Raw genomic sequence first — 23,296 nt, 5'->3', positions numbered from 1 at the left:
CCTGCTGGCACGTGGCACAACCTCGTTGTAAAGTGTTCAAACTTTAAGGTAGTGTGCCATTTTTTAAAACGGTCTCCTGTTCTATTAGTATGCATACAAATCCAGTTTTTAGTGGTCTACAAACCACTGTTGGTAGATACTGTAACAACATCTTATTTCTTATTTCAAAGGCATTTTGTATGTAAAATGTATGATGTAAAACACTATAGTTTGAAATTCATTACTGTACTTAAGTGCAATTTAAAACAACTTACTCGATTACATTCATGAAGAAAAACAGCACACCTTAAACACGGTAAATGGAAACTGAGACGTGCATATTTTGACATGGCAGTAATGTTTGCTTTCGCGCGTCAAACAAGCTTCATTTATTACTTTCATCAAGAAAATTCCTGGCATTAAACGTTTCACACAAATATCCAAATAGTGTTTAAATCAGGGGTGTCGAACTCAGTTTCGGAGTTTTGATGCCACCCTAATTAAACACACCTGATCCAGCTAATCAATTCAGATTTAATTGCATAAACTGCACAGCAAATATGCTGCAGCAGGGATGTAACTAAACCCTGCAGGGCTTCAGCCTCCAGGACACCCTTGGTTTAAATGAACATTGTATTTTTAAATATTTGTCAATAGTGTTTTCTCATGTTGTGGATCAGCGGTATTGTAATAGTGTAGTAACTACAAAAAATAAATAATTACAATTATTGTGAATAATTACATTACATTACATTACATTACAAAATGTAAACCAGCACAAAAAACTGGCTATAGTCAATTTTAATTAAAAACTATAGTCTGTCTGAAATATGTCTCAGGCCCTGCATAACACTGTAAAAATACTGTAAATTTTATCACCGTTTATTCACCCTCATGCCGTCCCAGATGTAAGATATGTTCATTTGAACACGAACAAATTTTAGTCCATATAGTGCAAATGTATAGGAACTCTTCAAAAACCATATAAAGTAAGCGTGAGACATTGATGCATCTCTGCTCTTGTATGGTCTTTTTTTACGTTCCCTTTCATACCTTTTCATATTCATGTATGTCTGCAGTTTATTTCACTTTGCTCAAGATCATAGAATGTGAAACCTCTTTTTTTAAGCCTAGTGCAATTACATTTTTGGACTTATATGCTTTTTCCCGTTTTACCCGCTATTGCCCAGGTGTAATGCATTCAGGTTCATCCGGACTTTTCCAAAATGATTACATTTAACGGTGTGATGAAAATAAATTGCACTTTAATAAATTATTCACAGTTTTACGAGTCACAGTCAAGTACGACCCAGCATGCAGCATGGTAAGGAAGCAACATGTCCACACGTTAAACACAAACATGTTATCTGACAAAACATAGACGTACAAGTGTCTCCTCTCATGGTTTAATCCTAAAATTGGATCATTCTAGATCTAAATAAAGCGAATTCACAGAATTATTTGTGAATGTGAAATAAGACAAGAGAAAAAGTCTTTTTCTTTTTGTCACAGTGCATTAATCAGTTAATCTGGACTGGCAGCGGGGTCATTGTCTCAAGCACTTTTCTGATACGCATGAACTTGGTGTACTAAAAGTGCAGGTTACTATTTCAGCCTTATTTTCTATTATCTGAGCGACCGGTAGCACCACAACAGTCTTAGCGAGGAGTTTGGGACTTGATGCCGCTTCATCTTCATCAAACCCCATGACGCCGTTCTGGTCGACGCTGAAGGGATGAAACTCAGCCAGAGCCGTATCAAAGTCCCATGCCTGGCGAAGGGTTAAGTCCACGTAAGACTTAGTGTTCATACAGCTCTGTTTTCCCACGTCGTTTCTACAGATGGCCGTGCGCAATGACGCGTAACTTGTGCAATTGCTTTGAGCAAACGACGGAGGCGAGTGCTGACCGTCCATCCAACCCAAAACACGACTACGATCCCCTTTCCTCAGTCTGATGGTGCGTTTCAGTTGTGTGCAGCTTTTGGTTAGTAGGTTTTTCCTGCACAGAATATACACCCATGGATCCAGGATAGGGTTGAAGGAGGCAAATCTAATGGCCAAGAGATCACTGCGATAATCTGGACTTTTGCCTGATGATATATAAGCTGGATCGTACAGCTGGTTGACAAAGATGCGCACCTGTTAAGTAAAAAAAATAAATATATAAACTTCATGCTCATTACAATTAGAAAAGATCAGAATAGAGTCCATATACTGAATACGTACAACCCAGAGTGACCATATGTGCCTTTTTACCCAGACACATCCTGGCCGGTATTTCTATATTGCCAAAAAATTCCAAGCTTTGTTTGCATGTTTCCAAGCGCTCTTGAGGTGCTTTGAATGAAAGCGATATAGAAATCCTGGCCAGGATGGGTCTCAGAAAAATGGCCTGTATGGTCACCCTAGTATAACCTACATCTGACAATGAAATGATAAGCACTGAACTATTCGCCTTGGAACTTGAACACGCATTATTTCCCACAACTACATGTTCACTATTACTTTTAGATATGTTTTTACGATAAATGTATGATCAAATTTGATTTGCTTCATTGGTGCTCTAACTAATGAATTAATAATAACCAATTAAGTAATTCATTTATAGATATAAAAGTGGAGCTTATTTAGTGGTTTGACGCTAAAATGATTTACACTTCATTTTGCGCTATGACTATCAAGATCAGATAAACAAGCTCCTTTGTATCCATATACGATATAAATAGCATTACAACAGATAAAATGAACACTGTGAACTATAGGTCAGAACAGCTTACCACTAAAGGGATGGAGCATATCAGGAACACAATGGTCATGAAAATCAACAGCCAGAACATCTGGATCTCCGCTGCAGATGTTAATCTGAACCTGCGCTTGGAGCCTGTGTGTCCGGGTACCTCTGCCCTCACCATGCGACTCATCTTGCTCATCCCGACCAGTGAACGGCACACGGCGAAATTACACAGGACGGTAACGGCGATCAACAGCAGCATGAACCCTCCGTACAGAAACGTGTACGAGGCGCCGATGGAGTCCATGGCGCGCCAGTCCAAGAAGCACCAAGTTCCGGGAAAGTGTCTCGTGTGCTTTCCGAAACCAAAACTGGGCAAGATGCACAGCACGATATTGGCCAGGTACGTCGCCATCAGCGCTAACCGAGCCATAGCCCGGTCCACGTGCTGCGAGTAGAAGTACGCGTGGTTTATGGCCAGGTACCTCTCCACCGACATTGCGCACAGAATAGACATGCCGGCCGATCCGAAGAACAGCATGGAGAAGGAGAAGAAATGGCACAGCAGCGCACCGCCCGGCCACCTGCCCGCGATGTATGTGGCGATGACCACCGGACTGGTGAAACAGGTGCCCAGCAGGTCCGTGATAGCCATCCCGCACACCAGAGTGTAGAAGGTGGTCTCCTTCTGCTCCTTTTTGGAGATGCAAAGCACCACGATCGCCACGAGGTTTCCGAGGACCCCGACGCCAAACATACTGGCCGAAGTGATGAGAGAGCGGTAGTCTAGACTCAAGGCACGAGAGGAGTTGTTGGCTTCTGACACGTTCAGCAGCGAATTATTCATGTCTGACAAGTATACTTCTCTACTTCTCTATACTTCTCTTGTCCATAAGTGCTTGAGTTTACCAAATAAATAATAAACGGACGCGCGGTTTACGCGCATCGCTCTGTGGCCTCGGGTGGACTCATAGGTGTCACTGCTTTTATAGAAAGCCACAGCTCCTCTACCCACTGTGTGATGTCAGCTTCAAGAGTGACGTCACCTTCAATCCCATGCAGACAGAAATAGCTAATAGTAAACGCAGGTGTGTGGCTTATAGCAAGTTCCATTCGGTGCATGCCTAACTGCATTATTTTGCAAAAGAATATTTTTCTCCATTGCTCATTACGTCCAGTTGAAGGGCAAATAATAATGATAAATCTGTGATTTGTATTTCACTGTATTTGCTTCATGTGAACGCTCAGTAACTACGGTGAAAACTTTACCAATAAAATACAGTAACACGTTGTACGGTCTTAACTTAAACAGTTAAATACCGTAATTTCACTGATGTTATAATGTTTATCTGATATATTGTTAATATACCAACCTATTAAAGTACTTAAATCTTTTTTGTACCTTTTGTATGTTTTGAACGAGGTGGTGATGAAAAAGTCACATGGTGAGATTAATTACACTGAAATATGCAGCAAACGTTAATTTAACAACATTAGACGTAACATACAACCCTAATAAACATAACGAACAAGAAAAACTAAAAAGAAACAGTGTCAAGTTAAAACAAAATTTGAAATGCAGTGCTGGGAATTCTGGAAACATTTATGAGTTTTCCCATTTAAGATGTTTTCACTTTTTTAAAATCACAGTAATATATAACATTATGCTAAATATTCTCTTGTTTTTTGTTATATACAGTACTGTGCAAAAGTTTAAGGCAGGCGTGAAAAAATGCTGTAAACAAAGAATGCTTTCAAAAATGGAAGCGTTAAACATTTATTTTCATAAATGAACAAAAGAGAAATCTAAATCAAATCAATTTTTGGTGTAACCACCCTTTGCCTTCAAAACAGCAGCAATTCTTCTAGGTACACTTGCACACAGTTTTTGAAGGAACTCGGTTGGTAGGTTCTAACCACAGATCTTCTGTGGATGTAGGCTTTCTCACATCCTTCTGTCTCTTCATGTAATCTCAGACACACTCGATGATGTTGAGATCAGGGCTCTGTGCTTCTGGTTCTTCTTTACACTGAAAATAGTACCTAATGTTTTTGGCTCTATCTTTGGGGTCGTTGTCCTGCTGCAAAATTAATTTGGGGCCAATCATACGCCTCCCTGATGGTATTGCATGAAGATGGTATCTGCCTGTATTTCTGAGCATTGAGAACACCATTAATCCTGACCTAAATCTCCAACTCCATTTGCAGAAATGCAGCCCCACACGTTCAAGAAACCTCCTCCATGCTTCACTGTTGCCTGCAGACACTCATTATTGTAACCGCTCTCCAGCCGCTCAATGAACAAACTGCCTTTTGCTACAGCCAAATATTTCAAATTTTGACTCCTCAGTCCAGAGCACCTGCTGCCACCTGCTACCTGGGTCCCACTGGTTTCTGGCAGTTCTGAGCTGACGGTACTGCTGGGGTAATAAGCTTGATGTGTCTTTCATCTGCTGCACTAAGTTTCCTTGGCCGCCCACTGCGTCTACGATCCTCAACGTTAGCCGATTCTTTGTGTTTCTTCAGAAGAGCTTGAACAGCACATCTTGAAACCCCAGGCTGCTTTGAAATCTTTGTCTGGCTGCTCCTAACCCAGTTTTTAGCCTCCTACACAGCTGTTTCTGTTTCAGTTCTTGACTGGGTTTCAACCTACGTGTGACATTGATGATCATTTGGTTGATCATACATCTGACTATAATCCTACGATATCCCTGACTTTGTGTACCTATAAGAATTGATGCTGGTTTGAAGGCAACTGGAAGTAACACCAAATACTGATTTGATTTCAATTTCTCTTTTGTTCACTCACTTTGCGTTTTGTAAATTGATAAAAATAAACAATCATTATTTGTATTTCTGAAAGCATTCTTTGTTTACAGCATTTTTTCACACCTGTCTAAAACTTTTTCACAGTACTGCATAGGAGCAAGGGGGTTTTGTATAGTTTAAACATTTCCTTTTTTTACATGCAGGTGCAGCCTGACAAGAGAAAACAAAGGAAAGAGCAGGGAAAACAATACATTATTAACATATAGCATATTTTTCTCCCTTCTATTATTTTCCATTGTCTTTCCCTTGTTTTCTCTTGTCAAGCTGCACCTGCATGTAAAAAAAGGAAACGTTGAATGTATCAGATGTTAATGTTTGAGCACGATGTATCAAGGATTATTGTTAGCCTTTTTTATTGTAATTTTCTTTTTTGCAAATTTTTTGCATAAGATAAAAATGAAAAAGTATGGAGCAAGATTAGTCTCAATAATAATTCACGCAAAAGACACAATGCGCGCACGCGTATTCCAATTCACATGTAAAAAAGATTACATAAAAAATGTATGTATGAATATGTATGAATCTCCATGAGATGGAAGTCAGCTGGCCAGTCAGATTTGATCTTGTAAATCGACCAACCTGCCTACCTGAATGTTACGTCATCGACGCCAGACCACAGACGTAGTCTTGTGTTTTTGTTTACTGAGAATGCGATAGCTCTCATGGCAGAGCTTTTCTTGTCTATTTGTGGACGTGAATTAGGTGAGTTAGGTGAATTAGGTTCATATATGCATCATGTGTTTTGCGTGAATTTTTATTGAGACTAATCTCACTCCACACATTGAGTCCCTCTCTCTCACGCGCACACACTGCATATTCAGAGCTAAGCATAGAGAAGTATTGATCTCTGCGTTTGGACTGGGAAATCCTTGCATCCATCTGCTAATCCATGTGGGAGTATTTAGGTACAAGGACGGTTATGAATCTGCAGGAATCTATACGAAGCTATACTGCTGTACTTATGGGAGTGATTAAGATGACAGCAGAGCCTCTGTCAACACATGATCTCGTTAAAGCTCTTCCTCGGTCCACCACAGGTATCTGATAGCAAGCGTGACCCCAATGCCGGAGATCTAATTTGAGGTAATGAAAGAATTCGTCAAACCCCAGGGGGAATTTAAGAGTGATGTTACTATGTGTAAGTAGATTGCGCCCTGATGCAGGCAGTAGTCAGCGTGTGAGTGGCCGGCGCCGCAGGCAAGCATCTCAATCAGCCTTTCATATTTTCTCACAATGATAACCAACGCTCACACACCCACATCACACACAGAGGGAAGATGTGAGTGTGCATGGCAAGTATATATTAAGACATCTCACATACTGTAAATGTCTATTGAGGGTCATTTATAGAACAAATAGTGGCACGTGAATATTTCACATTTAATTTCCCCTTTAGTACAAATTCATCATTTATTTTTATGAAATGTAATTTATTCCAAAGGTTAGCAGACACTAAAGTTTTCAGTTTTCAGTGATAGTGATACTGATAGAGTGAAACATGTTCGTTTAAAAACAGATGGACACGTTTGGTGTGAGAACAAAAATAAATCTTTCATTCATTAGACAGTTCATGACAAGTGAATAATTATTGCTCCTAATCCTTTCAGTTGCTCTTTTGTTGTGATGAAGGTCCACTGGGAAAAAAACCCCGAAATGGGTAATTATATACTTAATCAATGAAATGTCAATAGAAAATCAGTTACATAAATGAAGCACGTTTTAGCAAATGACAAGATTAGCTGTTGCTATAGAAATATCACGCAGCTGAGCTTGGTTGCATCATGCCTTTGTCTACAGTTTTGACGTGCAGAGCAGCATGGTTGATATTATTGACCTCTGACGCTGAGTACTGTATAGCAATTTCCTTCTTCGGATGGAAAGGAAATTGACAAGAAGTTAAACTGAGTATTCCATATGGTTATTTGTGGTTTTCTTTGTTCTCCAAATAGCATAACAAATAGCAAATAATAAGCTATTTTGTAACCAAACCCTGCAAGTAATGTATAAATGTATAGGATTTACATGTACACTGTTTTGTTTTGGTTTTTTATTACATTTAGCTGCATATATTAGTATTAAAAGTTTTCATAGCTCAGGTTCTGGCTGCCAAATAGATAATACAGCACTTCAGCCATACTAAAATTCCATATAATAACAGCATAACATATATACACACACACACACATATATATATATATGTGTATGTGTGTATATATATATATATATATATATATATATATATATATATATATATATATATATATATATATATATATATATATATATATATATATATATATATATATATATATATATATATATATATACACACACACACACACACACACACACACACATATATATATATATATATACATACATACATATATATATATATATATATATATATATATATATATATAATAACATGAATTCCGTTGACAGGATCCTAACATGATCAAGGCTCAGAATGACATTGTGACATCAGTGGTTCAACCTTAATTTTATGAAGCAATGAGAATACTTTTTGTGCATAAAGAAAACAAAAATAGCGATTTTATTCAACAAGTTGTTTCCTCCGTGTCACCCTTGTCGGCATTTTGGAGAGTATCACGTACATCAATCAATCAATCACTTTTTAAACGACAAATGCAATGCATGCATGCAGATACATTGTTTACATTTAGATCAAACGTAACATACGTTGTTTACCGTTTTGAATTGGACGAGAGAAGTTTATATGGACAGACCCTCAGTCCCTCGATTTTGACAAAGGAAGCGAGTCTGCTTCATATGCACACTTCAGGCCGGTCTATAGACAACAATGCAACACAATTATGATGCCTTTGCAGATTTAATTTATCCCCACCCCAAACAACAACAATATGTAAATTATTTTTTTACTTTCATAACAACCTGACCATACCTATGATGCACCAAACAAATTCACGAAGGAGACAAATGCAACCAATAAACCAACTGTATAGCTGATTCCAAGTGATTAAGGGCTTAGGACGTTCCAGTTCTGCCAGTAGTGTGCACTCATGCGACATAATCAATGACGTACATCTGAGTAAACAAGATGGAGGGAAGTTTGCGAGTGAAGGGCATAAGAAACGCAAATTATGAATATGAATGTAATGTAAAGGTATTACAGGTTTTGAACAACATGAAGGTGATTTTAATTAAATATCCCTATCAACTATCCCTTTAAATAAATTTTGAATTTCTTTGCAAGAAAAGTCTGTTGAAGACCTCAGTAATGGTGTAGGTCCATAGCTGGGATTTGCAAAGCTGGTGAAGGTTGTGCCCATGGCCATGTTTGGAATCATTTTTAAAGTGTTCAGGTGGAACCTGAATAATCAAATGCAAATCATCATTAAAAAGCAGTGGGTGATTTTCACTCAGTGTTTTATTTTAGATCAAGGACACTGAGAGCATTAAGAGACTTTTAATCCAACATGATACGCTTTAGATGTTTTTCTCACCTGTTTATGTCCAATTAAGACATGGTCAACTTTTCTTTAAGAACACTCACCAAGACAAGTAGTTCAACATTATTTTTATGTATTGGTCCATTCACGTCCAAGAAGAGGCAAAACTCAGAGGCCCACAGTTAAGCTCTTGCACATCGTTTTGAGCATATTTAAATTGGCAAAATGTGCTTGCTCGTTCAAGCGCAAGACGACATGAAAGAGAATTTAATTATGTGTTTGTGTCTGAAAGAAGGCTCTTTGTGTGCACACCAGTACTTGTGCTCAAATTCTTCAAAACCCTTTGAAACATTTAAACTAGCAAGGCTTAAACCACATGCAAATGACAAGCTTTATTAATGGCGTGCAGCAGTGGCCCTGAGCGTCTTTTATGCTGACCTCTTGCCCCAGAGCCATGGGCCCCTATAATCATCTCCTCCTTTCACCCCCACTAGCGATGGCTTTGAATGGATGTATTACAATACACCACACTTGTTCACCTTCAACACTGCAGGTGATTGACTGATGATGTCTCTAGTGGTCAATAATCATAATGTATGTCCCTCATGATAGAGTCAATATCCTACATATGCCATTCCTTAAGTTTTTCCATCTCATTATTGGCTTGATTTTGTGTACTAGAGTAGTGCTGATCTTGTGATGAATATGTACACCAAATATCTTCTTATATATTATTTTAGACTAATTTGTTATAATAAAATAATAAATAATTGGTTGTCCCCATCAGTAGTAATAGTATAGTGGCACCCCTCCCACATCAGGTCCTTGGAATCTGGAATCGTCCCAAGCCCACCATACCATCTTACACAGCCACTGCATACTTAGGATTAGTGCTCTGCATTTAACTCATCCATGTGTGTGCGTACACACACAAACACACACACACACACACACACAGCCTCTGAACATACACCTAAAGCAGTCTGACTCTCTCACTTTCTATACTGTATATATAGATACATATATTACCCGGACCCCCTAGCAACCCCCTTGTAGCTCTGTGGCAGACCCTAGTTTGAACCAGCATATGATTCGGTGAGTATGAAAAGCTATCATACTTTAAAGCAGTACCTAAACAGCGTTTTTTGTTTAACAGGGTTAGAAAAACTAAAAGCTACAGCTTTGTCCACATCTAATTCCAATTGCAAACTGATGGCGTGTTGTTGGTGAGATCGTGACGTTATCTGTGTAGGAAGAGCATTTGCTCATCACGTCACATTTTGACGTAAAAGCGTTGCAATGATGTAATGGTCTGACAGAGTGCTTGGGCGAAATACAGTTTTCTCTTCCGTCATCTCCCTCCAGGCAGCTCATTAAACCCCTTTCTGTCTATTACCCTCACACGCTGTCTCGGTCTCTTATTCTCTCCAGTCTCTTGTGTTCAGGCATGGTTAAAGTAAACCATCTTTGTCTCTGAAATGTTATTAGTGAACAAGAGAGTGGGGGAGAGAATGAAAGATGCTTTAATGTTTCCCAGAAGAGTGCAGAATCTGAATCTTGTACTGTGAGAGATGTGACAGAGATGCTGTGACGCAGTCTCTCTCCTTCGGAGGTGAGAAACACGACTCACAGGTTTTTTTTTTCAGAAGCTCAGGAGAAGTTTTAATTTGAAATGGCTGGGAAAAAAAGGGCACAGGTGTTAATGCTTTTGAATGCTGTCATCGCATCCAGCCGCGTAATCTTTTCTTCTTTGTTGTGATGGGGAAAATAAACTTTCAAGCCACCAACACTAACCATCTGGGCAAATCTAAAAGATGCTAACTTCACTCACCCAATAAATAATAAATAAATCGGTTTCCATCCCCATCTCAAAGCCATCTGGTTGTAAAAAAAAAATTATAATAATAAAATGTTGCATATTTTATTGGTGCAGATATTTTGTAGAACATTTGCAACTGCTTTTTATCATGTGAAGCCAACAAATATAGCAGTATAAAGAGCACAAATCATAGTATTCAGTGCATAGCACAAAATTGTGTTGCGAAACAAGCCGACAGATTTTTGCATTACAGAAATAAATGTAGTGAAAACAAAGGTAATCATCTACATTTGACAGGGAACTGTTTATGGTTGAAGAGGTTTTTGTTAGAAGATGCATAGCATAGAAATGTGAATTGTTTAAAAATAAAGAAGGTACTAATAAATAAAAATAACATTACAGTGAACTGACTTGAATGTATGAAGTTGTAAAAACGAATACCATCTTGGATCGAAGCTTCACAGTGCACTTCTCATAGTAGGTTCCAATATACAACTTAGCATACATTAGCAATGGTCCTTTACATACGCTACGTCTCTATTGTTGTTGAACACCATTGTGCCTCAAGGACTGTTTAGAAATCTCTTCTCTCAAAATATAACACAAGGATGGCATGAATCATTTGAAGATGTGCTTAAACAATGGTGCTGTGGTGACTAACAGCCGCCTTGTAGCAATATTGCTTCTCTAAGGAATTTGTGGTTAAGTTAGCATCTTGTGAGGGAGATATTACTATTGTTTATCTTGTGACTCTTCAGCTGGCAAGATGCAAGAATAATACCCAGAATGGAATACATTTATTATTAAAAGGGATAGTTCACCCAAATATAAAAAATCCATCATTAATTACTCACTCATGTCGTTCTAAAATCCATGACCATTGTTCATTTTTGTAAAACAAATTTGGATGATGTCCAGGAACTTTCTGACCCTGCACAGACAGCAATGAGACTTCCATGTTCAAGGTCCAGAAACATAGTAAAAAAGCACCAGTGATTCAACCTTAATTTTATGAAGCTACAAAAATACTTTTTATGTGCAAAGAAAACGAACAAAAAAAATTAAGCTTGCTGCAGAAAATAAAACTTGTTCGTTACATAAAGTCATTGATTCTGTCTTATTTTTATGGCCATTGCTGTCAATCAGATTTAATTTAAAATACCTTAATTTGTGTTTTCCAAGATATGGGTATGAGGTTGTGTAATTAACGACAGAATTACATTTTTTAGGTGAACTACCCCTTTAAGGCCAGTGCAAAATTCATTCTCTGTAGAGATGCTAAATGCTGGTACTGAATGAGAAAGAATCTAAAAGGAAAAGCTCTTTGTCTCTTAGCTCTTGTTTTAGAAATAGCTTTATGTGAATGGAGAATAAAGAGAATTATTGTATTAACTCAGTAGTATATGTTAAATGCACGATTGGAAAATTAAATCATTCAGAGAATTTGAGCAGGTAGAAAGTATCACATATTGTTGTCTGTTTAACTCAATAATAGAATCCTGTTTGACTTTAATCTGAGTTTGTATAATGGCTTAAAATTCATTCCTAGCTGAAACTTGCAGATGCAGACTAAATGAGTGAATGGGTGAAGGTCTCAATGAAACAGGAGCTAGGCTAACAACATTACGATAGCTCTCAAAGCGGCACAAACCAAGGTATTATCAGGCTGCAGAGATTTATTGACACTAGGATGTGACTGTAGCCTGAATTAATTTCCTCTCAGGACATTAAGCAATTTTCCTCTTATTTCACTGTGGGATTCACAGGCTAAGCACAACCACATGCGTGGCACACTGACACTGTCCGTTTCTAATTAGAGATCCCCCATTTCCACTGGGACATAAACAACAGCACATTAGAAAGCGAGGTAATTACCACACAATGGAGCACAGAGAGATTAAATGACAAGGCCTTGATTCCTACATGTCGGTGTCAGGCATGAAAGCATGAGGCTGTCTGTACAATATTTATTTAGTACAGGCATGTTCAACTCTGCCTCAGTTAAAGGCAAACATTGGTGTGATGTGGCTGATAGCTTGCTCTGCTGTCACACGATACTTCCTCTCCATCTCGCTCATATTTTCTCTTACAAAGACTACACGAATAACACACATTGCTGGGATGATGACAGGCAAAATGCTAACCAGAATCATCATACACTCTAAAAGGAAGTCAGTTTATATGATTTTTTTTTTCATATACATTTCTCACAAATGTTTTCTCATTGTTTTAGTGTGAAAGTAATAACTATTGATATGGAATCTCTCCATAATATTGCTTTCTCTAGGAAACAGATCTGGAGAAGCCATTACATCAGGGGAGAAATACGCACAGATCAAGCATCGTTTACAAGTGAAAGCATTTGTAAATAAATAGGAGGTAGACTATTTAAATGGAGAAAGCAACACTGTGAATTTAATAAAGACATTTTCTGCATTGATTTTTTTTTTACATTTTTCACCTGCCTTTTGAATTTTGCATTCATTTGCATTGTGTTAAAGGATTAAAACTAAGTTTCCAGATGCCTTCAATGAAAAGCTGTCAGGATATTGCCCTGACTGTCTTCTCTTTGTTCAATTTTTCTTTGTTTGTTTTGTGTCTAAGCATATGGTTCTGCCACTGTGTCTGCAACGTGCTTCACTTGTCCTACCTCCTCGTTTCCCCTGGTCACACCCCTTTGTTTAGTCTGTAATTCAGGCTGTATTCACATCCTACTGGCAATAAAACCTGATCCTCGTGTATACTGATCCATATATTGGGTTCATTTTCTTTGTGTCTCCGTTGGTTTGTTCTTGAATCTATCCCTTGATCTTGACTTGAAGTTTGAGATCTAGCCAGAACCCAGAGTTTCTTGTCAGACAACATTAATACCATATGCAGCCATTTACAATAAGCTAGAAATGAAAAAATATCTGGCTTATTTTGTTTGTTATTCACAAAAAAAAAGGCAGAAAACCTTGAATTTTGCCAAAACTAAGCCATTTTGTTTGTTTGTTTTTTGCCTTTTGAAATTATAAATGTCCTGCTGTCAAAGTGTGACATGCACAAAAAAAGTATTATTTTGTGGGCTGAACTAAAAGAAATTAAGCATCTAATGATAGACATGTCATCTGTTCAGTCTACAACAAGGAGAAAGGAGACTGGTTGGGTTTTTGATCCTTTAGTACAACAACCTGTAGAGTTCCAACCCTAATAAAACACAGAACCATCTATTTAAGGTGATCAAAATTACTTACAGATGTGTGCTTGAAGTCTAAATGGACTTTATGCTGTTGGAGATAAGACATTTCAGCATTAAACCAAGCCATTTTTATTATTATATTGAAGTTTCATAAGTTACATGTGCAAATCCGGCTATCGGTCACTGATTTAAAAAAAAGTGCAAAGTAAAAATTATGTCAGTGCAGTTAAGACCATGACATGAAATTTCATGAAGCTTAGATTTTTTTAATGGCCCAGAAGGTGCGTTTGCTTGGCAAGACAGTTTGCTACCCTAACTTTAGCTTTATTATGCATGTACTTTTACACCCTGTCTTCCATGGATGTCTCTAAATTGGCCATTTTTTCCAAATAGAAGAAGAATAAAACTCCTGATTTTTCTTACCCAGTATTATATTCATTTTACAGCCAGCATGTTCCATGAGATCTCATTTGGATTTCATCACTGCATGCGCTGGTCATCCTCATCAAAATTTCCTTCCAAAAAGTAGAACAGCTAAGTTAATACATCAATCTCGAATCCTTTGATCTGCAGAGTTATGACTGCTTCAGCACATCAAAGGGCAGCAAACAGATAAACTAAACACCTGCACATTCAAACAACAGTTCCATATCAGCTTACAAGGAGTGCAGAATTATTAGGCAAATGAGTATTTTGACCACATCATCCTCTTTATGCATGTTGTCTTACTCCAAGCTGTATAGGCTCGAAAGTCTACTACCAATTAAGCATATTAGGTGATGTGCATCTCAGTAATGAGAAGGGGTGTGGTCTAATGACATCAACACCCTATATCAGGTGTGCATAATTATTAGGCAACTTCCTTTCCTTTGGCAAAATGGGTCAAAAGAAGGGCTCGACAGGCTCCGAAAAGTCAAAAATAGTGAGATATCTTGCAGAGGGATGCAGCACTCTTAAAATTGCCAAGCTTCTGAAGCGTGCTCATCGAACAATCAAGCGTTTTATTCAAAATAGTCAACAGGGTCGCGAGAAGCGTGTGAAAAAACCAAGGTGAAAAATAACTGCCCGTGAACTGAGAAAAGTCAAGCTTGCAGCTGCCAAGATGCCACTTGCCATCAGTTTTGCCATATTTCAGAGCTGCAACATCACTGGAGTGCCCAAAAGCACAAGTGTGCAATACTCAGAGACATGGCCAAGGTAAGAAAGGCTGAAAAACGACCACCACTGAACAAGACACACAAGCTGAAATGTCAAGACTGGGCCAAGAAATATCTCAAGACTGATTTTTCTAAGGTTTTATGGACTGATGAAATGAGAGTGAGTCTTGATGGGCCAGATACGGGCCCGTGGCTGGATCGGTAAAGGGCAGAGAGCTCCAGTCTGACTCAGACGCCAGCAAGGTGGAGGTGGAGTACTGGTTTGGGCTGGTATCATCAAAGATGAGCTTGTGGGGCCTTTTCGGGTTGAGGATGGAGTCAAGCTCAACTCCCAGTCCTACTGCCAGTTTCTGGAAGACCCCTTCTTCAAGCAGTGGTACAGGAAGAAGTCCGCATCCTTCAAGAAAAACATGATTTTCATGCAGGACAATGCTCCATCACACGCGTCCAAGTACTCCACAGCATGGCTGGCAAGAAAGGGTCTAAAAGAAAAACTATGCTGCACACAATGTTGATGGTGAACAGATCAAAACACTGACGGAATCCATGGATGGCAGGCTTTTGAGTGTCCTTGCAAAGAAAGGTGTCTATATTGGTCACTGAATTGTTTTGGTTTTATTTTTGAATGTCAGTAATGTATATTTGTGAATGTTGATGTTATATTGGTTTATAACAAATAATTGAAATGGGTATATGTTTAAGTTGCCTAATCCTTATGCACAGTAATAGCCACCTGCGCACAGATATCCTCCTAAAATAGCTAAAAGTAAAAACTACTTCCAAAAATATTCAGCTTTGATATTGAGTTTTTGGGTGCATTGAGAATATTGTTCAATAATAAAATTAATCCTCAAAAATACTACTTGCCTAATAATTCTGCACTCCCTGTATGTTCAGAAGTAACTGAGCAATGCAAGTACCATATGCTTTTGGATCATTTGAAGTTGGATACAGCAGCTTTGGCTTATGTAAGCTAAAATGTTAGTTTATCCAGAGATGTTCCAGGTGTGTGGAGAGTTCATATGATAGTTTCGCTAGAAATGATCTTGCAGGTAGATAGGTGTAGCACACATCTCAGTACCAGTGACAATCTAATAAGGAACAGCAATGGTAGAGAGTCCACTTTATATTATGATATTGGACAAAAGCTGTGGAGGAGGTCTGTGCTTTTATGCTGGGTGCTTGGTTGGCTGAATGATGAGTGACAGCTACAGGTGATCAGAACTCAGGGAAAGAGATCTTTGGTGGGTTTGGTGGTAGAGTCTGGCTGATCAGTGACACTCCTATTAAGTACTCCCATTTGCAGTATGAGTTCTTATGGGTATGATCCAATCCTAGTATCATGAAGAAAGAGCAAAGAAGATATCTTGTGCATCACACATCCATCAATTGCTTAGTAAGCTTCTAGCACAGCAAACTGACAATTTTGCAAGATATGCCAAAAACCCCAGTACATCATTTTGACTTCATAAGTGACAATGCTGTACCAGTTCTGAAACCATGGCAAAAGTCTGAGCAAAACATGCTTACTGTTCTTTGGGTGCACAAACACTATTTAGATTCCTAGCCTCAGAATAGGATATTTCCACTCAGGAAATTGTATATAAGAAGTTTATACTAATATGATTTCAGTGCGATGAAAAAAACAAAACCATGGGGACCTCTTGAGTCTTCTACAAAACCTTACTTTGATGCAGGATGAAACCAACTGCTGGTTTCATCTGGTTAAAGGAGAACTTGCCCCATGCTTTTATTAAATGTTGCCAGAAATCAGTGATTACAGTTATAATTTTAAAAATATAAATATTTTTGTTACAAAAAAACATTGATCTGCTTCAAAAGACATGTGTTAACTCCCCAGAGGCGTATAGATTAGTTTTACAACTGATATATATATATGATTTATGGAGCTTTAAAATAATGGCCACTATCCACCACCATTAAGAAGAGCCAGGATAAATAAAAAAAAACTCAGACTATGTTCGCCTGAAAGAAGAAAGCCACAATCTTTAGGGTTGTCTGAGCCTTTCCTGTATTTTATGTCGAAAATATAAGGTTGGATTCATTAGGCAGTATAAGCTTATAATTTTGATTAAGTTAGACTCATCAGTCAATTCTTTATGCAGATTATACTTTTTTATTATTTTTATCTGACCTTCTCTCTCTAATGCCCTTAAAATTAATTATTCTAAATTTAATGCCTCTCAATCCAGGTGGTTCTAAAATTCATTATATATTAAATAAGTATGGATTAAGCAAAGACCTACCTTCTCCATCATTTCAAAAGTTAATTATATGTCATTTTATAGAAATGTTGAATCTGACATTCAAGTGTAGATGTCACTACTTCAAAATCACCACCTTCCTGAATTTCAACAATAAAAACATATGCATCCCCCACCAGAAAATTATTAAAAAAGGTTTGGTTGTTTACTGATAAAATATAGCTAAATAAAGCTAATTGGAAAGCAGATGGGGCTACCTTAATTTTAATTGTTACCATTGGTCTTTATCATTTGTGAAAGTTGTGGTTTGGTACTTGTTCAGTCTTCAATGAAATTAATACAAAAATAATTCTTATCCAGTAGTGAAATGGATTCACAAAGAGCCAAACAAAAAAATTGATTCTTATTTTTACTTTTGTTTCACTTTTAATATAAAGCTGTCACATATCAGACCTCTATGGCTCTCTCTTATCTCAGTTGGTTATAGCCATAGACTTTCCCCAATGTCTTGTCCTGCCCTGGTGAACATTACTGTTTTTTCCTTGTATTTCTAAAATCCTATCATGTATGACCAAGGACTATTCTATGATCTTTGCTGCCTGCCTCTGTGATCTTGCTTCCACTGTTTGCTGCCTTCCCTGACTCCTGCCTGGTATTGTTTATTCTCTTTCTTGCCCCTGTATTTCCAGTCGCTGTTGATTGATTCTTGCCTGTCTGACTCTGAGATTATTGAAGAACTGGGCTACCGCTGTATGGGAAGGAGGTAGAATGTCTTTCCCCTCCTTTTGAAAGTTTCCTGTGACCGTTTTGGGAGATGTTTGAACACACTGCAAATGGAAAGGAGGCCAGCAAACAACTGCTTGCTTTAGGGCACTGAAGGAGCACGATGGTAGATTACTGAAGGCAAAACTCTGGAAAAAGTAATCGATCTAGCCATTCGTCATGACTTCCAATGATCCTGGGCTCATGCAGTTAGGTTGCACCCCTTTCAGCTCAGAGGAGAAGGAGGGAAGGGACGTAATCATCTTTGCTTATAATGTGGTTTGCCTGGACAGTTGAAGGCTGTCCACACGACCCCAAGCTAATAACTCCTTTACGGGGAGTCTTAACTCTTGTTCTTAAACTACATTAGAGTTACCCATTTCACAAATATTTGAAAATAGCAACACTGAGACATTGGCCCTGTTAGATTCTGGGACAGCTGTTAATTTTATTGATGTAAATTTGTGATTCCTGGGTGTCAGTGGCTGACGGACATACATTGGGCACTAGACACATCAGATTCATCACTAAGGATCTTACTCTCAGAACTAGCTCTATGTACAGTGAAACGATCAGATTGTTCACCATTGAATCCCCTCACAACCCAGTAAAACTGAGCTTACTCAAACTGGGGTTAACATCAACTGTGTATCAGTGCTTTGATGCAACCTGTGTTGTTAAAAGCGCTATGTAAATAAAAATGATTGATTGATTGTATCCCTTGGAACAACTCAGGAGTTTTTCTAGAAGTTAAATGCTGAGTCCAGTAGCAGAAGTATTAAGAGTTCAAAGAATTTTAATAAGAGTCTGCTCCTCAGTTGTTTTGCAAGCTGATTGGAGAGCAGACATTATCCGGGGATCACATAATAAGTCACGTCGCTTCAAATTTTACATGCACGTGAATGAGCCAAGAATAGGATGTGTCTGTATTGAACCATAAGAGAATATCTAACTGTTGGATGGTCACAATTCTTGTAGTTGAAGCAAAGAAGATTTGTTTATGGTATCACTTGGGATATTCACAGCAGCTCCTAAATCGAAAAATACAGGTATGTTTGACACAGTTTTTTTGTGGTAATTTGGCAGTATTGGTGTTTTTAATGACAAATACATGTGCATCATCACTTGTAGATGAGACAGGGCTTATGTGCTGAATGTCTGCACTGACCTGATGAACATGATATGAGAGAACAAGGCTCTGAAATGAGGACCATGATGGGGTGAATCTCTGGAAAGGCAGCCATGACAAGACCCTTGATTGGTGGCAATGACAGGACAATGAACTGATATAGCGGCCATGTCATGTACAGACTCTGGTGTGTGCCTATGTCATGACGAGACTCTGAAATAATTTAAAATAATAATAATAATAATGCAATGTTGCCAAGTCTGTGGAATGTTTTTCATGACTGTGAGTTGAAGAGACCTAATGTGATGCGCAACTTTTGTTGAAAATGCCTGTGGCTATATTGTTTATATAGTCTTAAAGGGGTGAATGATTGTGATTTAACATCTTTTAACTGTAGTTAATGGGTAATATTTCTGTTTGAACATAATATCATAATATCTTCTGTTTGATCATAATATAGTTCAATGCAAACTGAGATATTGTCTTTTAAAATTATGCTAGTTCAATGCAAAATCTATTCATATATGAATTTTGATTCTGTCTTCTAACGATTCCAATGGAATAGCGACTTTCAAAATCAGTGTTCTAAAGCAGCGGTTCTTAATCGTGTTCCTAGCATCCCTTGCTCTGCATCTTTCGCTCACATTCAGATCATCAGCTTGTCAGCTCCATCAATGAACTTTGTTCCACTTTGCAGACAGACAGATATTTTTCACATAGCTACAAGATGATCTAATCCTGGATGCGCACGTTTGCTGTAGTAGTGTGCAATACTTGCTTGCTTGCTTGTTTTTGCACTAAATGAATCACAACACATTGGGCCAGCTAACCAATCTGAGCCTATTGCATATAGGGAGGGGCTTCATAAAACCAGGAAATCATCACATCATTCATCTGTAAAGGGACAAAATATTAAAGGAATACTCCACCCAAAAGTGAAAATACTGCCATCATTTAGAATGTCTGTAAGCTGGCTGTTTTGGATCACCATTGACTTCCACAGTATTTTTTCCTACTATGGAAGTCAATGGTGACCCAAAACAGCCTGGTTACAAACTATCTAAATGATGACAGTATTTTAATTTTTTGGGTGAACTATTCAAAATATCTTTCTTTTTGTGTTCGGCAGAACAAAGAAATTCATACAGATTTGGAACTACTTTAGGTTGAGTAAATAATGAGTTTTCATTTTTGGGTGAACTATTTCTTTAAAACATGTTAGACTTCCCCCTTTAAACACAATAAAGCCTAGGGAAAAAAAGACCTTTAATAAGTATAGACCCACCTTTGACCTTTAGCACAATGATAATCTCCCCAAATGCAGAAATAACAGAAACCCTTTCAAGACTATTTTTTAAAAAAGACGTATTTTCAATATTTGGTACTAAAGTTTGTAATTGTAAGATTTTTGCTGTTAAAATCACCAATCTATCGTACATCAAGTCAGCTAAAAAGTGTTAGTAAGGATATTTGTTTGGTTATATATACCTCACTTTTGTCCCTCTGACAGTCATGCTGCAACAAATCGAAATTATAATTTGTTTGGACTTTGATAGCTAAATATATCTCTCATTCTCAACAGAAGTAAATAAGTTTTTTTTTTTACAATATAGATGCTAACAGATTTTTTATTCATATAATATATACAGTAGGATTTTACTGCCAGATGGCTATTACCTAATTGCCTTTGGAGGGCTTTCCTGATGTCTGAGAAAGGACATGCAGAGGCTATATTTCTTCTCATGTCACAGTATTCAAGCTTTAGCCAATTGTTCTCAGCCCTTAAGTGCCACCCATGCTGAGGATCATTGATCAAGTCCAATAATTTCATTTAGTCCTTATTGCTTTTGTGCTCTGAGATAGGTCCACCTGACATTTAGTGCAGTATTGAGTGAATGGCGATCTCTGAAGTTGTCGGAATCACAGAGCAAGTGACTCATGTGACATACTGTATATAAAATTTTCTCTCTGACACACTCGCAATTATATTCCACATAGGTGCAGATGTCGAAAGAAGCACACATCCAATCTGACAAGACCAAAAGGAGGAAACTTTGAGGCTATATAGCTTATAGATGTGTAGCGACTTGCAAGACAAATTTACAGAAAGATATCTTTACAGCACGATGCGGTTAAATTCTACTTACTTTTTATCCATATATCTGAGTCAACAATACAATTTTAAGTTATGAAACAGCAATTATGATCATCTTTTCTTTGTTCTTGTAACATATATTCCAGTGAAATAGCTTTTTGATCAGTAATTGACTACAGTAGATCAGTAGATCGTTTAGGTTTACTATTTTCTTTAGCCATTCATGTGAATGACAGGTTACTGGAGACAAAGGATCAAACTCATCTGGATAATGGACGGCCTTGTATTGACGTTAATGTTTTTTATTAACGATTTTAACATGAAATCATGAAATTTGAAATCTGAAATAATGACATATATTTAATGGCCTACAGATTAATAATTTAAATTGGATACTGCAATATGTTATAACAAAAAAAGAAATGTAAAATACATTTTATATTATGATGACTTTAATCTCATTTCATTTTAATAAATGTCATATTAGCAGTGTCGAAAAGGAACTTTAACAAACTCTCAAATTCCACACGATACTAATTATGGAAATTGCAAACACCATTCAATAAAAGCACTTTTGAAGCAAATTCATTAAGTGTCACTTATCCACTCAGTAAAATAACCCCTGGCAACTTGTTACCAACGATAACAATATTGTAAAGTATAACATAAAGTAAATATAATGTGTTGTAAGCAGAAGCTCTAATGGCCACATTACCTCGGTTCTGTCAACACTGTTTTGTCTCCTAATTGAACACTGCATAAGCTCTGAATGGTTTAGTTCCTCAAAACTGGAGAAAACTCCTAATGCATAAGTCCTACGCATATATTGAGGTCTCAAAATTATAGCCAGTGGATAATAGATAGAATATAAAAATTTCCTAATGGTGGTATATGCTTCCTTGCTCTGTCATGTCATTTTAAATTAAAGGATTGTTAGCCTACATAAATTAAGTCAGCCGAATCCAGGAACACTTCCATTAACACCCACTATACTTGTAGAATTGCATTCATATTAGTCTCTCTGTTTTATGCTTATTCTAAAATCAGTAGTCAGTTTGATACAGTCTGTTTCCAGATCAGACCTGCACCCAAAGACAAACTCAACTGAATATCAGAAACCATAACAGCAGGATAAACCCTAGAAACAGATCCCCTGTTATAAATGTGTCCCTCGCAGTCTTGTTATTTGAAAACTCAATATGGTGTCCATCGAATTGATCAGCAGATCAAGGGTTCAACTAGGCTGTACAACATTAACCTTTCCACATTTCCACTCCAATGTTTTTTTTGACCTTCGCTTTTTACTTCTTTATAGATGCTCGACTGCATGTGAGTCGAGTCAATATGTGGTGTGAAGCGAGTCATCGGTACATTTACTTTTGTGCATAAATACATCCAAGCAGGAATGATAACGAGCTCTAAAACATATTTTTATGCTGAGTGGCTGTCTACAGATGGGCCTTTTTGTGACAGCGTAACATGGTTTACTTTTCTAATTCAGAAATGAGGCATGAAAGCCCAAGTTAATGGGAAACAAGGTGTGAGAATCTGGAAACCAGATATGTGCGATCATTACACAAGATGTATGTGGCAGAAGGATGTCATTAGAGATGTCAGCGGAGTGCAAATAATCTACACAAACAGCAGTCATTTTGAAATAATGAGGAGTGTAATGAGTATGGTTGGCTGGTACACAGTCATGAAGGGGAATTCCTGTCATAGCAGGCTTAAGCTAGAAACACTGTTTTCTGAGGGCCATTTTTTCAACAATGAATTAGACTGCATGGGGAGTATTTCTTATTTCTACACCACAGATGCAGCGTATATCTACTGCAGATAACACACATATAAAACCCTGTCATGGCAGTTCCGCATTTTTAAAGGGACATTTATAAGGGGAAATTTTTTGCTTGGCAAAGATCTCTTGCGAAGGTTTAGCGAAGCGGTTCTGTTT

General features: G+C 37.7%; 1 protein-coding gene across 1 annotated transcript; it reads right to left on the bottom strand.

The window, feature by feature from the left end:
• Positions 1-1,244: 1,244 nt before the first annotated feature.
• On the bottom strand, positions 1,245-3,862 carry ptger4c (prostaglandin E receptor 4 (subtype EP4) c). The gene is made up of 2 exons (XM_043256906.1): positions 2,758-3,862; positions 1,245-2,119 (listed from the first exon to the last, which is right to left on the bottom strand). Exons 1-2 carry the CDS (start codon positions 3,556-3,558, stop codon positions 1,526-1,528), a joined length of 1,395 nt encoding a protein of 464 aa, XP_043112841.1. The 5' UTR covers positions 3,559-3,862; the 3' UTR covers positions 1,245-1,525.
• Between the last annotated feature and the right edge of the window lie 19,434 nt (positions 3,863-23,296).

The sequence above is a fragment of the Puntigrus tetrazona genome, chromosome 2 (genome assembly GCF_018831695.1).
Source record: "Puntigrus tetrazona isolate hp1 chromosome 2, ASM1883169v1, whole genome shotgun sequence".
NCBI classification, from domain to species: Eukaryota; Metazoa; Chordata; class Actinopteri; order Cypriniformes; family Cyprinidae; genus Puntigrus; species Puntigrus tetrazona.
This window is presented reverse-complemented; position numbering and strand designations above follow the sequence as displayed.

Coding starts and splice junctions, on each gene's coding strand:
- ptger4c (XM_043256906.1), bottom strand. CDS start 3,558: ATGAATAATTCGCTGCTGAACGTGTCAGAAGCCAACAACTCCTCTCGT. Junction 2,120..2,757: donor TATGCTCCATCCCTTTAGTG/GTAAGCTGTTCT, acceptor TTTACTTAACAG/GTGCGCATCTTTGTCAACCA.